At 47.0% G+C, this 18446-nt stretch overlaps 1 protein-coding gene across 11 annotated transcripts in view; it reads right to left on the bottom strand.

The window, feature by feature from the left end:
* supt20 (SPT20 homolog, SAGA complex component) overlaps window positions 1-18446 on the bottom strand; it is a 44494-nt gene that overhangs the window by 2892 nt on the left and 23156 nt on the right. For 4 of the 11 annotated variants that reach the window (XM_052520350.1, XM_052520349.1, XM_052520348.1 and 1 more), the window contains exons 21-23: window positions 15547-15657; window positions 13535-13622; window positions 9497-9576 (exon numbers count right to left, since the gene is read on the bottom strand). In XM_052520350.1, the coding sequence (XP_052376310.1) occupies window positions 9497-9576; window positions 13535-13622; window positions 15547-15657 (279 nt within the window). The remainder of the gene's footprint in view (window positions 1-9496; window positions 9577-13534; window positions 13623-15546; window positions 15658-18446) is intronic. The other 7 variants (XM_052520352.1, XM_052520353.1, XM_052520355.1 and 4 more) reach the window with 7 other exon arrangements.

The following is an 18446-nucleotide window of genomic DNA, read 5'->3' as shown; positions in this document are numbered from 1 at the left end:
TCAGATTAGTATCACGTGAAGCTATAACAGTATCAGATTAGCATCAGGTGAAGCCATAACTGTATCAGATTAGCATCACGTGAAGCCATAACTATCAGATTAGCATCACGTGACGCTATATCAGTATCAGATTAGTATCACGTGAAGCCATAACTGTATCAGATTAGCATCACGTGCAGCTATAACTATCAGATTAGCATCACGTGAAGCCATAACTATCAGATTAGCATCACGTGAAGCTATAACAGTATCAGATTAGTATCACGTGAAGCCATAACTGTATCAGATTAGCATCACGTGAAGCCATAACTATCAGATTAGCATCACGTGCAGCCATAACTGTATCAGATTAGTATCACGTGCAGCAATAACTATCAGATTAGCATCACGTGAAGCCATAACTATCAGATTAGCATCACGTGAAGCCATAACTATCAGATTAGCATCACGTGACGCCATAACTATCAGATTAGCATCAGGTGAAGCCATAACTGTATCAGATTAGTATCACGTGAAGCTATAACAGTATCAGATTAGCATCAGGTGAAGCCATAACTGTATCAGATTAGCATCAGGTGACGCCATAACTGTATCAGATTAGCATCAGGTGACGCCATAACTATCAGATTAGCATCACGTGAAGCCATAACTGTATCAGATTAGCATCACGTGCAGCTATAACTATCAGATTAGCATCACGTGCAGCCATAACTGTATCAGATTAGTATCACGTGCAGCAATAACTATCAGATTAGCATCACGTGAAGCCATAACTATCAGATTAGCATCACGTGATGCCATAACTATCAGATTAGCATCACGTGAAGCCATAACTATCAGATTAGCATCACGTGAAGCCATAACTATCAGATTAGCATCACGTGAAGCCATAACTATCAGATTAGTATCACGTGACGCTATAACTGTATCAGATTAGTATCACGTGAAGCCATAACAGTATCAGATTAGCATCAGGTGAAGCTATAACTGTATCAGATTAGTATCACGTGAAGCCATAACTGTATCAGATTAGTATCACGTGAAGCTATAACAGTATCAGATTAGCATCAGGTGAAGCCATAACTGTATCAGATTAGCATCACGTGACGCCATAACTATCAGATTAGCATCACGTGACGCCATAACTGTATCAGATTAGCATCACGTGACGCCATAACTGTATCAGATTAGCATCACGTGACGCCATAACTGTATCAGATTAGCATCACGTGAAGCCATAACTGTATCAGATTAGCATCACGTGATGCCATAACTGTATCAGATTAGCATCAGGTGAAGCCATAACTGTATCAGATTAGCATCAGGTGAAGCTATAACTATCAGATTAGCATCACGTGAAGCTATAACTGTATCAGATTAGCATCACGTGAAGCTATAACAGTATCAGATTAGCATCACGTGAAGCTATAACAGTATCAGATTAGCATCAGGTGAAGCTATAACTGTATCAGATTAGCATCACGTGATGCCATAACTGTATCAGATTAGCATCACGTGAAGCTATAACAGTATCAGATTAGCATCACGTGAAGCCATAACTGTATCAGATTAGCATCACGTGAAGCCATAACTGTATCAGATTAGCATCACGTGATGCCATAACTGTATCAGATTAGCATCACGTGAAGCTATAACAGTATCAGATTAGCATCACGTGACGCCATAACTGTATCAGATTAGCATCACGTGACGCCATAACTGTATCAGATTAGCATCACGTGAAGCTATAACAGTATCAGATTAGCATCACGTGACGCCATAACTGTATCAGATTAGCATCACGTGATGCCATAACTGTATCAGATTAGCATCAGGTGAAGCTATAACTATCAGATTAGCATCACGTGAAGCTATAACTGTATCAGATTAGCATCACGTGAAGCTATAACTGTATCAGATTAGCATCACGTGAAGCTATAACAGTATCAGATTAGCATCAGGTGAAGCTATAACTGTATCAGATTAGCATCAGGTGAAGCTATAACAGTATCAGATTAGTATCACGTGAAGCTATAACAGTATCAGATTAGCATCAGGTGACGCTATAACTGTATCAGATTAGCATCAGGTGAAGCTATAACTGTATCAGATTAGCATCAGGTGAAGCTATAACAGTATCAGTGAAATCATCTAGCAGTTTTGACACATTTAGTTGATTATTAAGAAAATGTAGCTAGGCTAATGGAGGAAATCATTCTTGGTTTGTATAAACAGCTTTCCTTGGTTTGTATAAACAGAGCTTTCCTTGGTTTGTATAAACAGAGCTTTCCTTGGTTTGTATAAACAGAGCTTTCCTTGGTTTGTATAAACAGAGCTTTCCTATACAGGAAAATCAAAAGTGTAAGAAATATACTTAAATTAAACAGGCTCTGGTACTAATGGGAGGCCCAGGGAACATGTTCACCCATCCTCTCAGTTTAACAACATACTATAGCATATACCAGTGTCGTAGTCAGACAGACAGGATGCTCTGTGTTAGTACAGCTGAGATGAAGCTTGGAGGGGTGGAAGGAGGGAGTGTGGAGGGGTGAAGGGAGGAAGGGTGAAGGTAGGGAGTGTGGAGGGTGGAAGGGAGGGAGTGTGGAGGGGTGAAGGGAGGAAGGGTGAAGGTAGGGAGTGTGGAGGGTGGAAGGGAGTGAGGGTGGAGGGGTGAAGGGAGGGAGGGTGGAGGGGTGAAGGGAGGGAGGGTGGAAGGGTGAAGGGGAGTAGAGAGACAGGGAGAAATGGGTAGATGGGGGAGAGGTGAAATGGGCTCAACACAGGAGGGAGAGGGGGTAAGGACAGGGTGTTAGGAGTGTAGAAGGGGGTGGCACAGTCAAGCAGCACCAGTGACACAGACAGAAAGGAAGTTAGCCTCTCTTTGGGCCAAGATGACCCGGAAGCAGAAAGATCTTCATTAACTGTAACCCCGGCAACAACAGACAACCCCATGCTAAGCAACCAGCAGAGTTTGTAAAGTAAGTCAGCAACTTCAACTTCAATGGTGCTTTTCTTTTTCTACAAGACTAACTTAGTTAAATGGGGTGAGAATAGATACAATGAACATTTTAAAAACTCGTGCTTTACGTGTTAAAACTTCAAATTAAATACCTGTCCTCGATTACATTTTTTTGTTGACTTTAAAAAAAAAAAAGTGCAAAAAACAACATTTAAATAGCTGTTAATGCTTTACGTGGAAGCAATACATTGTTAATCAAAGCAGTACGAACCAAACCTTCTATATCTACTTGAATGTTATTCAATCCAACAGAACTACGGGGTGAGAGGGGAATGGATCTGTAGCTACTACATAGAGGACAGAAGGAAGAAAAAACTATTTCAAACGATTGGTGCTGCAAAGGAAAATGGTTTTGTATAATCTAGTAGTGCAATAGAATCCAAATAGCATTTCTTGGGAGCAGGTTAGGTGGAGGAGTCTTCTTGGTAAGAGTACAGGTTAGGTGGAGGAGTCTTCTTGGTAAGAGTATTGTCTGCAGGCGTTTAAAGGGATCCGGGTGATTTATGTAAAAAGTTGTTGCATTACTTTTGGACTTGTGGCTTGAGTGGAATCTGAATATTGTTATTTTATTTATTTATTTAACTAGACAAGTCAGTTAAAGAACAAATTGTTATTTACAATGACGGCCTAGAAACAGTGGGTTTTAACTGCCTTGTTCAGGGGGCAGAACTAACAGATTTTTACCTCGTCAGCTCAGGGATTCGATCTAGCAACCTTTCGGTTACTGGCCCAACGCTCTAACGCCCCTGAATAATGACATCTGTAGCTAGAATATGTACATAGTGTGTTACAGTTGCTGCATTACTTGGATCTGGTGCTGTCCTCTATCATACGAGGGTAGATCTATAGATATGTATAATATAGATAGGATATATTAAGGGTGCAACGGTAAAACATTTTATTTTACCTTTATTTAACTAGGCAAGTCAGTTAAGAACAAATTCTTAGTTTGGAACAGTGGGTTAACTGCTTGTTCGGGGGCAGAACGACAGATGTGTACCTTGTCAGCTCAGGGGGTTGAACTTGCTACCTTCCGGTTACTAGTCCAACGCTCTAACCACTAGGCCACCCTGCCCCCACATGTATTCCTATCGAACCGTTCGGTACGGGGACCTCGGTTTGGTCCGCACTGTGAACCAGACTGAATACATAAAAAAAAAAAATAAAAAAAACGTTACGCCGTTGTATGTATCTTGAGTCAATCTGTGCTAAAGAAAAAAACTATTCCTGGCTTTTCCGTTAAAACAACTAGAGCCTGTACGCGCGTTATAAAACAACTTCTAACTGGGGTATTTCAAACTGGTTCTATATGACGACGAGAGATGGAGTCGATAAACCAGGAGGATCCTCCATCATCATTTAAATCTCCAGTTTGGGAACATTTAGGCTTCCCAGTAGATTACAACGGCGACGGTACAGAGAGTTGTGGGATAAAACGTTAACATATGTCGCCGCGCTCAAAGAGTATAGCCTATGCAGCTGCCAACACCTCAAATATGTTGACACGCCTCCTTTATGAGAGTCACAAGTGCGCATCTGGCACGGTCTGTGCTATCCGGCATCCTTGGGACGTCCATACCCTAAACCCTATATCCTTAACCCCTACCGTTACCTAACCTTAATAAAACTCTTTACCATTTTACATTGAAACTTCAATGTGGTAGGGACGTCCCAAAGATCCCGGATAGCACGGACCCACCAGGCAACAAAGGAGGCGGTGTCATGCAACGCAACCAAGTGGGAATTTACCACATACGACTGGGAAAAAGCCACTTTCACGTTCCTCCAACTGGTAATTACTAGGGGGAAACTCGTCTATCATCGTGAGCACCCACTTCTCCCACATGGTGACCTCTGACGCCAACTACTAAGGAAATGGCCTCTATAACAGCATTTTCGCCAGTTAAATGCAACAAAACATTCATTGCTTTTTATAATGTATAAATGCATTGTTATAAAAACTCTAAAATTGATTTACAAGCATGTCATCTGTACTTTTAGTTTATGGTTGGCGCAGCTTGTTGGCAATTAGCCAATCTGCATTTTCTCATCGAGTTCAAATCACATGAAAGACTTCACAACGGGTAAATTCCCACCTCACACATGGTTACAAACACAGCATGGAAACTTGAGAGGCCCAACAGACAATGCAAGCAACACTGTGAATGGCATTTACATTTTTACGTACAGCCGACAGTCGGGGAACTCAGCTTCACAACAAACAGGAGGAGGAGCAGACACGGGACAGCTACGTACAGCCGACAGTCGGGGAACTCAGCTTCACAACAAACAGGAGGAGGAGCAGACACGGGACAGCTACGTACAGCCGACAGTCGGGGAACTCAGCTTCACAACAAACAGGAGGGGCAGACACGGGGCAGCTACGTACAGCCGACAGTCGGGGAACTCAGCTTCACAACAAACAGGAGGGGCAGACACGGGGCAGCTACGTACAGCCGACAGTCGGGGAACTCAGCTTCACAACAAACAGGAGGGGCAGACACGGGGCAGCTACGTACAGCCGACAGTCGGGGAACTCAGCTTCACAACAAACAGGAGGGGCAGACACGGGGCAGCTACGTACAGCCGAGGAACTCAGCTTCACAACAAACAGGAGGAGGAGCAGACACGGGGCAGCTACGTACAGCCGACAGTCGGGGAACTCAGCTTCACAACAAACAGGAGGGGCAGACACGGGGCAGCTACGTACAGCCGAGGAACTCAGCTTCACAACAAACAGGAGGAGGAGCAGACACGGGACAGCTACGTACAGCCGACAGTCGGGGAACTCAGCTTCACAACAAACAGGAGGAGGAGCAGACACGGGACAGCTACGTACAGCCGAGGAACTCAGCTTCACAACAAACAGGAGGAGGAGCAGACACGGGACAGCCACGTTCAATAAGGATCTCATCTCCATGTCCGTTGACACAAACTCCGTACATGTCTGTGTGTTGCAGCTCGAGAACCGGGATGTTAGATTTCCTCAGTGGAATTATTTTTTTTATAAAAAAAACATTTTTTAAATATATATATATTTTTAAATCAGGCCCTATTCATTTGTGTACTTTTAACTCGGATCTTGTATATTTATTGTATTGGTTCATTTTTATTCCACCTTTATTTAACCAGGAAGGCCAGTTGAGAAACAAGTTCTCATTTTAAAACTGAGACCTGGCCAAGATAAAGCAAAGCAGTGCAACAAAAACAACACAGAGTTAGTGACACAAACAAACAGACACAATAGAGAAATCTATATACAGTGTGTGCAAATGTAGTAAGATTAGGGAGGTCAGGCAATAACACAATAGAGAAATCTATATAAAGTGTGTGCAAATGTAGTAAGATTAGGGAGGTCAGGCAATAAATAGGCCAGAGAGGTGAAAATAATTACAATATAGCATTAACACTGGAGTGATAGATGTAGATGATGATGTATAGGTAGAGATACTGGGGAGCAAAAGAGCAAAAATAATAACAATATGCGGATGAGGTAGTTTGGGTGGGCTATTTACAGATGGGCTGTGTACAGGTACAGTGATCCATCCGTAAGCTGCTCTGACAGCTGGTGCTTAAAGTTAGAGAGGGAGATATAAGTCTCCAGCTTCAGTGATTTTTGCAATTCGTTCCAGTCATTGGCAACAGAGAACTGGAAGGAAAGGCAGCCAAAGGAAGTGTTGGCTTTGGGGATGACCAATGAGATATACCTGCTGGAGCGCGTGCTACGAGTGGGAGATGCTATGGTGACCAGTAAGCTGAGATAAGGCGGGGCTTTACCTATCAAAGACTTATAGATGACCTGGAGCCAGTGGGTTTGGCGACGAATATGTAGCGAGGGCCAGCCGACGAGAGCATACAGGTCGCAGTGGTGGGTAGTATATGGGGCTTTGACGACAAAACGGATGGCACTGTGATAGACTACATCCAGTTTGCTGAGTAGAGTGTTGGAGGCTATTTTGTAAATGACATCGCCGAAGTCAAGGATCAGTATCTGCTTACATGGACAGATAATTGCGTAGTTGGGACACAAAATGCGTGCATGTTGGCAGGTCTGCACCCTCTTTCCCCCCAGAACAGCCTCAATTCATCGGGGGGGCATGTTCTCTATCAGGTGTCGAAAACATTCCACAGGGATGCTGGCCCATGTTGACACAACTGTGGAAAGCATTGGAGTCAAGTTGGCTGGATGTCCTTTGTGTGGTGGACTACTCTTGATACACACAGGGAACTGTTGAGCGTCGTTCTTGACTCAAACCAGTGCGCCTGGCACCTACTACCGTACCCCGTTTCAAAGGCACTTAAATATTGTGTGTTGCCCCGTTCACCCTCTGAATGGCACACGTACACAATCCATGTCTCAACTGTCTCTAGGCTTAAAAATCCTTCTTTAACCTGTTTCCTCCCCTTCGTCTACAGTGATTGAAGTGGATTTAACAAGTGACATCAATAAAGGGTCATAGCTTTCACCTGGTCAGTCTATGTAAAGGAAAGACATGTATAATACAACTATACAGTCTAAGTATAGATATGTATACTATAGATATACAGTCCATATGTATAGACATGTATAATACAACTATACAGTCTAAGTATATATATGTATACTATAGATATACAGTCCATATGTATAGACATGTATAATACAACTATACAGTCTAAGTATAGATATGTATACTATAGATATACAGTCTAAGTATAGATATGTATACTATAGATATACAGTCCGTATGTATAGATATGTATAATACAACTATACAGTCTAAGTATAGATATGTATACTATAGATATACAGTCCATATGTATAGACATGTAATACCACTATACAGTCTAAGTATAGATATGTATACTATAGATATACAGTCCGTATGTATAGATATGTATAATATAGATGTGTAATGCTTACATAGGGCTTTACTCATTTCATATGTATATACTGTACTGTAATTTACTGTATTTTAGTCATTGCTACTCCGACATTGCTCAATCTAATATTTATATATTTCCTAATTCCATTCTTTTACTTTTAGGTGTGTGTGTGTGTGTGTGTGTGTGTGTGTGTGTGTGTGTGTGTGTGTGTGTGTGTGTGTGTATTGTTGTGAATGGTTAGATACTACTGCACTGTTGGAGCTAGGAACACAAGCATTTGGCTACAACCCGCAATAACATCTGCTAAACATGTGTTTGTGACCAATAAAACGTGATATGTATAGAGGTGTATAATTATAGATATCGTCTGTATGTACAGTTGAAGTCAGAAGTTTACATACACCTTTGACAAATACATCCAGCATCTTCACAAGGTCATTTGCTGTTGTTCTGGGATTGATTTGCACTTTTCGCACCAAACTACGTTCATCTCTAGGAGACAGAAGGCGTCTCCTTCCTGAGCGGTATGACGGCTGCGTGGTCCCATGGTGTTTATACTTGCGTACTATTGTTTGTACAGATGAACGTGGTACCTCCAGGCGTTTGGAAATTGCTCCCAAGGTTGAACCAGACTTGTGGAGGCCTACAATTTTTTTTCTGAGGTCTTGGCTGATTTCTTTTGATTTTCCAATGATGCAAAGCAATGAGGCACTGAGTTTGAAGGTAGGCCTTGAAATACATCCACAGGTACACCTCAATTGATTCAAATTATGTCAATTAGCCTATCAGAAGCTTCTAAAGCCATGACATAATTTTCTGAGTTTTCCAAGCTGTTTAAAGGCACAGTCAACTTAGTGTATGTACATTTCTGGCCCACTGGAATTGTGATACAGTGAATTATAAGGGAAATTATCTGTCTGTAAACAATTGTTTGAAAAATGACTTGTGTCATACACAAAGTAGATGTCCTAAACGACTTGCCAAAGCTATAGTTTGTTAACAAGAAATTTGTGGAGTGGATGAAAAATGAGTTTAAATGCCTCCAACCTAACTGTATGTAAACTTCCAACTTCAACTGTATATAGGTGTATAATTATAGATATACAGTCTGTATGTATCAATATGTATAATATAGATGTATAGATATGTATAATAGAAGATATACAGTCTGTATGTATATAGGTGCATAATTATAGATATACAGTCTATGTATATAGTTGTATAATAGATATACAGTCTATGTATATAGTTGTATAATATAGATATACAGTCTGTATGTACAGATATGTATACTATAGATATACAATATATAGATATACAGTCTATGTATATAGGTGCATAATTATAGATATACAGTCTGTATGTGTAGATATGTATAATATAGATATACAGTCTATCTATATTATACAACTATATACATATACAATATATAGATATACAATCTGTATGTATAGACATGTATAATATAGATATACAATATATAGATATACAGTCTATTATACATGTCTATACATACAGATTGTATATCTATATATTGTATATGTATATAGGTGTATAATATAGATATACAGTCTGTATGTATATAGGTGTATATTAGAGTGTGTGCATTACTTGTATCTGCGGCTGCTGAAGCCTTGGAGAAGGCAGGGGGGGACCAGAGCCATCCAGACCACAGCCTAACTGGGACAGCACTACAGTACAGTATGGAGGGAGGAGAGGAGGGAGGGAGGAGAGGAGGGGGGGAGGGAGGAGAGGGAGGGAGGGGAGGGAGGGAGGGAGGGGAGGGAGGGAGGGAGGGAGGGGGAGGGAGGGAGGAGAGGGAGGGAGGAGAGGGAGGGGAGGGAGGGAGGATGGAGGGGAAGGGAGGATGGAGAGGAAGGGAGGATGGAAAGAGGGAGGGAGGATGGAGGAGAGGAAGAGAGGAGGGAGGAGGGGAAGGGAGGATGGAGGAGAGGAAGGGAGGATGGAAAGAGGATGGAGGAGAGGAAGAGAGGAGGGGAGGATGGAAAGAGGGAGGGAGGATGGGAAAGAGGATGGAAAGAGGGAGGGAGGAAAGGAAGAGGGAGGATGGAAAGGAAGAGGGAGGATGGAGGAGAGGAAGAGAGGATGGAAAGAGGGAGGGAGGAAAGGAAGAGGGAGGGAGGAAAGGAAGAGGGAGGGAGGAAAGGAAGAGGGAGGGAGGAAAGGAAGAGGGAGGATGGAAAGGAAGAGGGAGGATGGAAAGGAAGAGGGAGGATGGAAAGGAAGAGGGAGGATGGAAAGGAAGAGGGAGGATGGAAAGGAAGAGGGAGGATGGAAAGAGGGAGGGAGGAAAGGAAGAGGGAGGATGGAGGGGAAGATGGAAATAGGGAGGGAGAGGAGGGAGGAGAGGAAGGAGGGAAAGAGGGAGGGATAGGAGAGGAGGGAGGAGGAGTGGAGGAAGTGAGGAGAGAGGATGGAAAGAGGAGGGAGGATGGAAAGAGGGAGGGAGGATTGAGAGGAAGGATGGAGGAGAGGAAGAGAGGATGGAAAGAGGGAGGGAGGATGGAAAGAGGGAGGGAGGATGGAAAGAGGGAGGGAGGATGGAAAGAGGGAGGGAGGATGGAGAGGAAGGATGGAGGAGAGGAAGAGAGGATGGATGGAAAGAGGTAGGGAGGAAGAGGATGGAAAGAGGGAAGGAGGGAGGGAGGAGAAGAGGAGGGAGGGAGGAGAGAGGATGGAAAGAGGAGGGAGGATGGAAAGAGGGAGGGGGGAAGAGGATTGAAAGAGGGAAGGAGGGAGGGAGGAGAAGAGGAGGGAGGGAGGAGAGAGGATGGAAAGAGGGAGGGAGAAGGAGCGAGAACGAGGGGGCAGTTAGGGATGGCAGAGGAGGACAGGGCAGGGAGAAGGGGATGAAGCCAGGTCAGGGTGCAGCAAAGGAAAACAGGGGGATAAAGGTAGAGGAGAGGATCAGTTGGTGAGGGAGGAGAGAAGGATAGACGACAAAGCGGGGGAGGACAGAAGGAGGAGTGGAAGGGTGGAAATGAGGAAGGACGAAAGACGGAGGGAAAAAAAGGAGGGTGGGTTGGGAGGAAACAGAAACAAAAAAAGGAGAGAATGTAGCAGAGAAGTGGGGGGGTGTAGTTTGACCTTTGACTTATTACATCAGTTTGACCTTTGACAGGTTACTTTACAAACACACTACAGAACAGAGCAGAACAGAGTGACTGGTCTGATGTTTTTCTACTGTCGTAAATAGATTATCAGGTTTTGATCTACAGTGAGACACTGATACACTACATGACCAAAAGTATGTGGACACCTGCTTGTGGAACATCTCCTTCCAAAATCATGGGCATTCGCTGCTTTCTCTTCTGGGAAGGCGTTTCACTAAATGTTGGAAGATTTCTGCGGGGACTTGCGGCTATTCAGCCATTAGTGAGGTTGGGCACTGATGTTTGGCAACTAGGCCTGGCTCACAATCGGCATTCCAATGGTGTTCCATGGGGTTGAGGTCAGGGCTCTGTGCAGGCCAGTTAAGTTCTTCCACACCGTTTTTGACAAACCATTTTTGAATTTTATCCCCCTTTTTCGCCCCAATTGGGTAGTATCCAATTGTTTTTAGTACTTACTATCTTGTCTCATCGCTACAACTCCCGTACGGGCTCGGAAGAGACGAAGGTCGAGAGTCATGCGTCCTCCAACCCCCAACCAAGCCGCACTGCTTCTTAACACAGCGCGCACCCAAACCGGAAGCCAGCCGCACCAATGTGTTGGAGGAAACACCATGCCCCTGCACTGCGCCCGGCCCGCCACAGGAGTCGCTAGTGCGCGATGAGACAAGGATTTCCCTACCGGCCAAACCCTCCGACGCTGGGCCAATTGTGCGTCGCCCCACGGACCTCCCGGTCGCGGCCGGCTGCGACAGAGCCTGGGCTCGAACCCAGAGTCTCTGGTGGTACAGCTAGCACTGCAATGCAGTGCCTTAGACCACTGCGCCACCCGGGAGGCCAAGACAAACCATTTGTGTATGGACCGTGCTTTGTGCACGGGGGCATTGTTATGCTGAAACAGGAAAGGGCCTTCCCCAAACTGTTGCCACAAAGTTGAAAGAACAGAATTGTCTAGAATGTCATTGTATGCTGTAGTGGTAAGATTTCACTGCACTGGAACTAAGGGGCCCGAACCATGAAAAACATCCCAGACCATTATTCCTCCTCCACCAAACTTTACAGTTGGCACTGTGCATTTGGGCAGGTCGTGTTCTCCTGGAATCTGCCAAACCCAGAAACGTCCATCGTACTGCCAGATGGTGAAGTGTGATTCATCACTCCAGAGAAGTGTGTCCTCTGCTCCAGAGACCAATGGCAGAGAGCTTTACACCACTCCAGACGACGCTTGGCATTGTGCATGGTGATCTTAGGCTTGTGTGCGGCTGCTCGGCCATGGAAACCCATTTCATGAAGCTCCCGACTAACAGTTCTTGTGCTGACGTTGCTTCCAGTGGTAGTTCGGAACTCGGTAGTGAGAACAACCAATGACGGACGATTTTTACACGCTACGCACTTCACCACTCGGCGGTCCCGTTCTGTGAGCTTGTATGGCCTGCCAATTAGAGGCTGAGCCGTTGTTTCTCCAAGACATTTCCACTTCACAATAACAACCCTTACAGTTGACCGGGGGCAGCTCTAGCAGGGCAGAAATTTGACTAATTTACTTTTTGTAAAAGGTGGCATTCTATGAAGGTGCCACGTTGAAAGTCACGGAGCTCTTCAGTAAGACCATTCTACTGCCAATGTTTGTCTATGGAGATTGCATGGCCGTGTTCTCGATTTGATACACCTATCAGAAATGGGTGTTCCTGAAATAGCAGAATCCACTAAATGTGAAGGGGTGTCCACATACTTTTGCATATATTGTGTATGAGATCTACAGTGAGGGACTTTTATTTAACAATGTGCCTCGTAAAGAGGCAACTATTTACGTATTGCTCAGTTTACTAATCAAAGAGGTTTATGGTAAATGTTGCACTTCACACATTGCTTATGAACTTGTCACCGTTGGGTCAGTGCTACAGTCCTACATTTGATAACACATCAGTAATGTCTGGTTGTTATCAGTTTGACTGGTGAAAGAGTAAAACATTTACAAAGAGAGAGATTGTGTAAGCGATTAAGAGTTTGTGTGTGTGTGTGTGTGTGTGTGTGTGTGTGTGTGAGAGCGACAGACAGAGAGAAAGAGAGAAAGAGCGAAAGAGAGAGAGAGAGAGAGCGACAGGGACAGAGAGAGCGAGAGGGAGAGAGAGAGAGCGACAGGGAGAGAGAGAGTGAGAGAGAGACAGAGAGAGAGAGAGAGAGCGACAGGGAGAGAGAGAGCGACAGGAGAGAGAGAGCGACAGGGAGAGAGAGAGCGACAGAGAGAGAGAGAGCGACAGGAGAGAGAGAGCGAGAGAGAGAGAGAGAGAGAGAGAGAGAGCGACAGGGAGAGAGAGAGCGACAGGGAGAGAGAGAGCGACAGGGAGAGAGAGAGCGACAGGGAGAGAGAGAGCGACAGGGAGAGCGACAGGGAGAGAGAGAGCGACAGAGAGACAGAGCGACAGAGAGAGAGACAGAGACAGAGAGCGACAGAGAGAGAGAGCGACAGAGAGAGAGAAACAGAAGCAGAGTGTGTATTAGAGTGTGTGTGTCCTACCTGCTGTCTGTGGGGACTTAAAGCTTCCTACTCCAGTCAGGTTGATGACAGCAGTCTGTTGAGCACCCTGGTCTGACCCCTGATCACCCTAAAACCAGGGCAGAGGTTAGAGGTCATCACCACAGAGAAAGATGTGTGTCGTACTGTGTGTCTGTTGCGGTGGGCTTAATATCATTACTTACACTACCGTTCAAAAGTTTTAGATTCAAGGGTTTTTCTTTATTTTATACTATTTTCTACATTGTAGAAGACATAAAAACTATGTAATAACACATATGGAATCATCATAGTAACCAAAACAAGTGTTAAACAAATAAAAATAGATTTTATATTTGAGATTCTTCAAAGTAGCCACCCTTTGCATTGATGACAGCTCCACACTCTTGGCATTCTCTCAACCAGCTTCATGAGGTAGTCACCTGGAATGCATTTCAATTAACAGGTGTGCCTTGTTAAAAGTTAATTTGTGGAATTTCTTTCCTTCTTAATGCGTTTGAGCCAATAACAAGGTAGGGGTGACAGCCCTATTTGGTAAAATACCAAGTCCGTATTATGGCAAGAACAGCTCAAATAAGCAAAGAGAGATGACATCACTAGTTTGAGACATGAAGGTCAGTCAATACGGAACATCAACTTAGAAAGTTTCTTAAAGTGCAGCCGCAAAAACCATCAAACGCTATGATGAAACTGGCTCTCATGAGGACCGCCACAGGAAAGGAAGACCCAGAGTTACCTCTGCTGCAGAGGATAAGTTCATTAGAGTTAATTGGACCTCAGAAATTGTAGCCCAAATAAGTGCTTCACAGAATTCAAGTAACAGACATCTCAACATCAACTGTTCAGAGGAGACTGTGTGAATCAGATCTTCATGGTCAAATTGCTGCAAACAAAACACTACTAAAAGGACACTGATAAGAAGAAGAGACGTGCTTGGGCCAAGAAACACGAGCAACGGACATTAGACCAGTGGAAATCTGTCCTTTGATCTGATGAGTCCAAATGTGATATTTTTGGTTCCGTCTTTGTGAAACGCAGAGTACGTGAATGGATGATCTCTGCATGTGTGGTTCCCACCGTGAAGCATGGAGGAAGAGGTGTAATGGTGTGGGAGTGTTTTGCTGGTGACACTGTCTGTGATTTATTTAGAATTCAAGGCACACTTAACTAGCATGGCTACCACAGCATTCTGCAGCAATACTCCATCCCATCTGGTTTGCACTTAGTGGGACTATCATTTGTTTTTCAACAGGACAATGACCCAAAAACACACCTCCAGGTTGTGTAAAGGCTATTTGACCAGGAAGGAGAGTGATGGAGTGCTGCATCAGATGACCTGGCCTCCACAATCACCCAACCTCAACCCATTTGAGATGGTTTGGGAGGAGTCGGACCACAGAGTGAAGGAAAAGCAGCCAACAAGTGCTCAGCATATGTGGGAACTCCTTCAAGACTGTTGGAAAAGCATTCCAGGTGAAGCTGGTTAGGAGAATGTCAATAGCGTGCAAAGCTGTCATCAAGGCAAAGGTGGTGGCTATTTGAAGAATCTCATATATAAAATATATTTTCATTTGTTTTACACTTTTTTTGGTTACTACATGATTCCATATGTGTTATTTCATAGTTTTTCACTATGATTCTACAATGTAGAAAATAGTTCAAATAAAGAAAAACCCTGGAATGAGAAGGTCTTCTAAAACTTTTGACCGGTAGTGTACATGTGCTATGAACAATAGCCTTTGGACGAGGTTACTGTGGGCTGGACGTAGCAGACTGACTGAGGCAGAAGGTGTGTGTGTGTGTCATACCATGTCTCCTTGCTGCTGTGGGCTGGACGTAGCAGACTGACTGAGGCAGAAGGTGTGTGTGTCATACCATGTCTCCTTGCTGCTGTGGGCTGGACGTAGCAGACTGACTGAGGCAGAAGGTGTGTGTGTGTGTCATACCATGTCTCCTTGCTGCTGTGGGCTGGACGTAGCAGACTGACTGAGGCAGAAGGTGTGTGTGTGTCATACCATGTCTCCTTGCTGCTGTGGGCTGGACGTAGCAGACTGACTCTGTTGAGGAGAGAACTGGGAGAGCTGCTGCTGCTGCAGAGAGTTAAAGATCAGAGGACCTGTAGGGATCTGGAGGGAGAGATGGGGGAGGAGGGAGAAGAGGGGGAGGTGAGAGAGTAGGGGGAGGTGGAGGAGGAGGGAGAGATAGGGGAGGAGGAAGAGGAGGGGGAGGAGGAAGAGGAGGGGGAGGAGAGATGGGGGAGGAGGAAGAGGGGGGAGGTGAGAGAGTAGGGGAGGTGGAGGAGGAGGGAGGAGAGATGGAGGAGGGAGGGAGAGATGGGGAGGAGGAAGAGGAGGGGAGGTGAGAGAGTAGGGGGAGGTGGAGGAGGAGGGAGGGAGAGATGGGGGAGGAGGAAGAGGAGGGGAGGAGGAGGGGGAGGAGAGAGATGGGGGAGTAGGAAGAGGAGGGGGAGGAGAGAGATGGGGGAGGAGGAAGAGGAGGGAGGAGAGAGAGGAGAGAGATGGGGAGGAGAGAGAGGAGGGGAGGAAGAAGAGGAGGGGAGGAGAGAGATGGGGGAGGAAGAAGAGGAGGGAGGGGGAGAGAGATGGGGAGGAGGAGAGAGATGGGTGAGGAAGAAGAGGAGGGGAGGAGAGAGATGGGGGAGGAGGAGGAGGGAGGGAGAGATGGGGGAGGAGGAAGAGGAGGGGGAGGAGAGAGATGGGGAGGAGAGAGATGGGGGGAGGAGGAAGAGGAGGGGGAGGAGAGAGATGGGGAGGAGGAAGAGGAGGGAGGAGAGAGAGGAGGGGGAGGAGAGAGATGGGGGAGGAGAGAGAGGAGGGGAGGAGAGAGATGGGGGAGGAGAGAGAGGAGGGGGAGGAAGAAGAGGAGGGGGAGGAGAGAGATGGGAGGAAGAAGAGGAGGGAGGGGGAGAGAGATGGGGAGGAGGAGAGAGATGGGTGAGGAAGAAGGAGGGGGAGGAGAGAGATGGGGGAGGAGGAGGGGGAGGAGAGAGATGGGGGGGGGAGGAGGAGGGGGAGGAGAGAGATGGGGGAGGAAGAAGAGGAGGGGGAGGAGGAGGGGAGGAAGAAGAGGAGGGGGAGGAGAGAGATGGGGGAGGAAGAAGACGAGGGGGAGGAGAGAGAGGTGGGAGGGGAGGAGGAGGGGGAGGAGAGAGATGGGGAGGAAGAAGAGGAGGGGGAGGAGAGAGATGGGGGAGGGGGAGGAGGAGGGGGAGAGAGATGGGGAGGAGGAGAGAGGTGGGGAGGAGGAAGAGGAGGGGGAGGGAGATGGAGGAGGAGGAAGGGAGGGGGAAAGAGATGGGGAGGAGGAAGAAGAGGGTGAGAGAGATGGGGAGGAGGAGGAATGGAGGGGGAGAGGGAGGAGTAAGTGAGGGGGAGGAGAGAGATGGGGAGGAGGAAGGGAGGGGGAGAGAGATGGGGGAGAGGGAGAGAGATGGGGGAGGAGGAAGAGGAGGAAGGGAGGGGGAGAGAGATGGGGGAGAGGGAGAGAGATGGGGGAGGAGGAAGAGGAGGAAGGGAGGGGGAGGAGAGAGATGGGGGAGGAGGAGAGACAGAAGGTTAGATCTCAAGTTTGGGATTCAGCCCTTTGTCACAGTGTGAAGAGGAGGGGAGGAGGAGGGAGAGAGAGAGGAGGGGAGGAGGACGGAGAGAGAGAGGAGGAGGGAGAAAGAGAGGAGGAGGGAGAGAGAGAGGAGGAGGGGAGAGAGAGAGGAGGAGGGAGAGAGAGAGGGGAGGAGGGAGAGAGAGGAGGGGAGGAGGACGAGAGAGAGAGAGGAGGGGAGGAGAAGGGAGAGAGAGAGAGAGAGAGAGAGAGAGAGAGAGAGAGAGAGAGAGAGAGAGAGAGAGAGAGAGAGAGAGAGAGAGAGAGAGAGGAGGGGAGGAGGAGGGAGAGAGAGAGAGGAGGCAGGGAGAGAGAGAGGAGGAGAAGGGGAGAGAGAGAGAGGAGGGGAGGAGGCGGGGAGAGAGAGAGCGAGAGAGAGAGGAGGGAGGAGGAGGGAGAGAGAGAGGAGGCGAGGAGGAGAGAGAGAGAGGAGGCGAGAGAGAGAGAGCGAGAGAGAGGAGGAGGGAGAGAGAGAGAGGAGGGGAGGAGGAGGGAGAGAGAGAGAGGAGGGAGGAGGGGGGAGAGAGAGGAGGAGGGAGAGAGAGAGAGAGAGAGAGAGAGAGGAGGAGGGAGAGAGAGGAGGGGAGGAGGAGGGAGAGAGAGGAGGCGGAGAGAGAGAGCGAGAGAGAGGAGGAGGGAGAGAGAGAGAGGAGGGGAGGAGGCGGGAGAGAGAGCGAGAGAGAGGAGGAGGGAGAGAGAGAGAGAGCGAGGAGGAGGGAGAGAGAGAGAGAGGAGGAGGAGGGAGAGAGAGCGAGAGAGGAGGGGAGGAGGGAGAGAGAGAGGAGGAGAGGAGGAGGGAGAGAGAGAGAGGAGGGGAGGAGGATGGGAGAGAGAGGAGAGAGAGGAGGGAGAGAGGAGGGGAGGAGGAGGGAGAGAGAGAGAGGAGGGGAGGAGAAGGAGAGAGAGAGAGGAGGAGGGAGAGAGAGAGAGAGGAGCGGAGGAGGGAGAGAGAGAGGGAGGGGAGGAGGAGGGGAGAGAGAGAGGGAGGGGAGGAGGAGGGAGAGAGAGAGAGGAGGGGAGGAGGAGGGAGAGAGAGGAGGAGGGAGAGAGAGAGAGGGAGAGGAGGAGGGAGAGAGAGGAGGGGAGGAGGAGGGAGAGAGAGAGAGGAGGGGAGGAGAAGGGAGAGAGAGAGAGGAGGGAGGAGAAGGGAGAGAGAGAGAGGAGGAGGGAGAGAGAGAGGGGAGGAGGAGAGAGAGCGAGAGAGAGGAGGGAGAGAGAGAGAGCGAGAGAGAGAGAGAGGAGGGAGAGAGAGAGAGAGGGAGAGGAGGAGGAGAGAGAGAGAGGGAGAGAGAGAGAG

This window comes from Oncorhynchus keta, chromosome 6 (assembly GCF_023373465.1).
Source record: "Oncorhynchus keta strain PuntledgeMale-10-30-2019 chromosome 6, Oket_V2, whole genome shotgun sequence".
NCBI lineage: Eukaryota > Metazoa > Chordata > Actinopteri > Salmoniformes > Salmonidae > Oncorhynchus > Oncorhynchus keta.
Note: the sequence above shows the minus strand (reverse complement) of the source record. Positions and strands in the feature narration are given on the sequence as shown.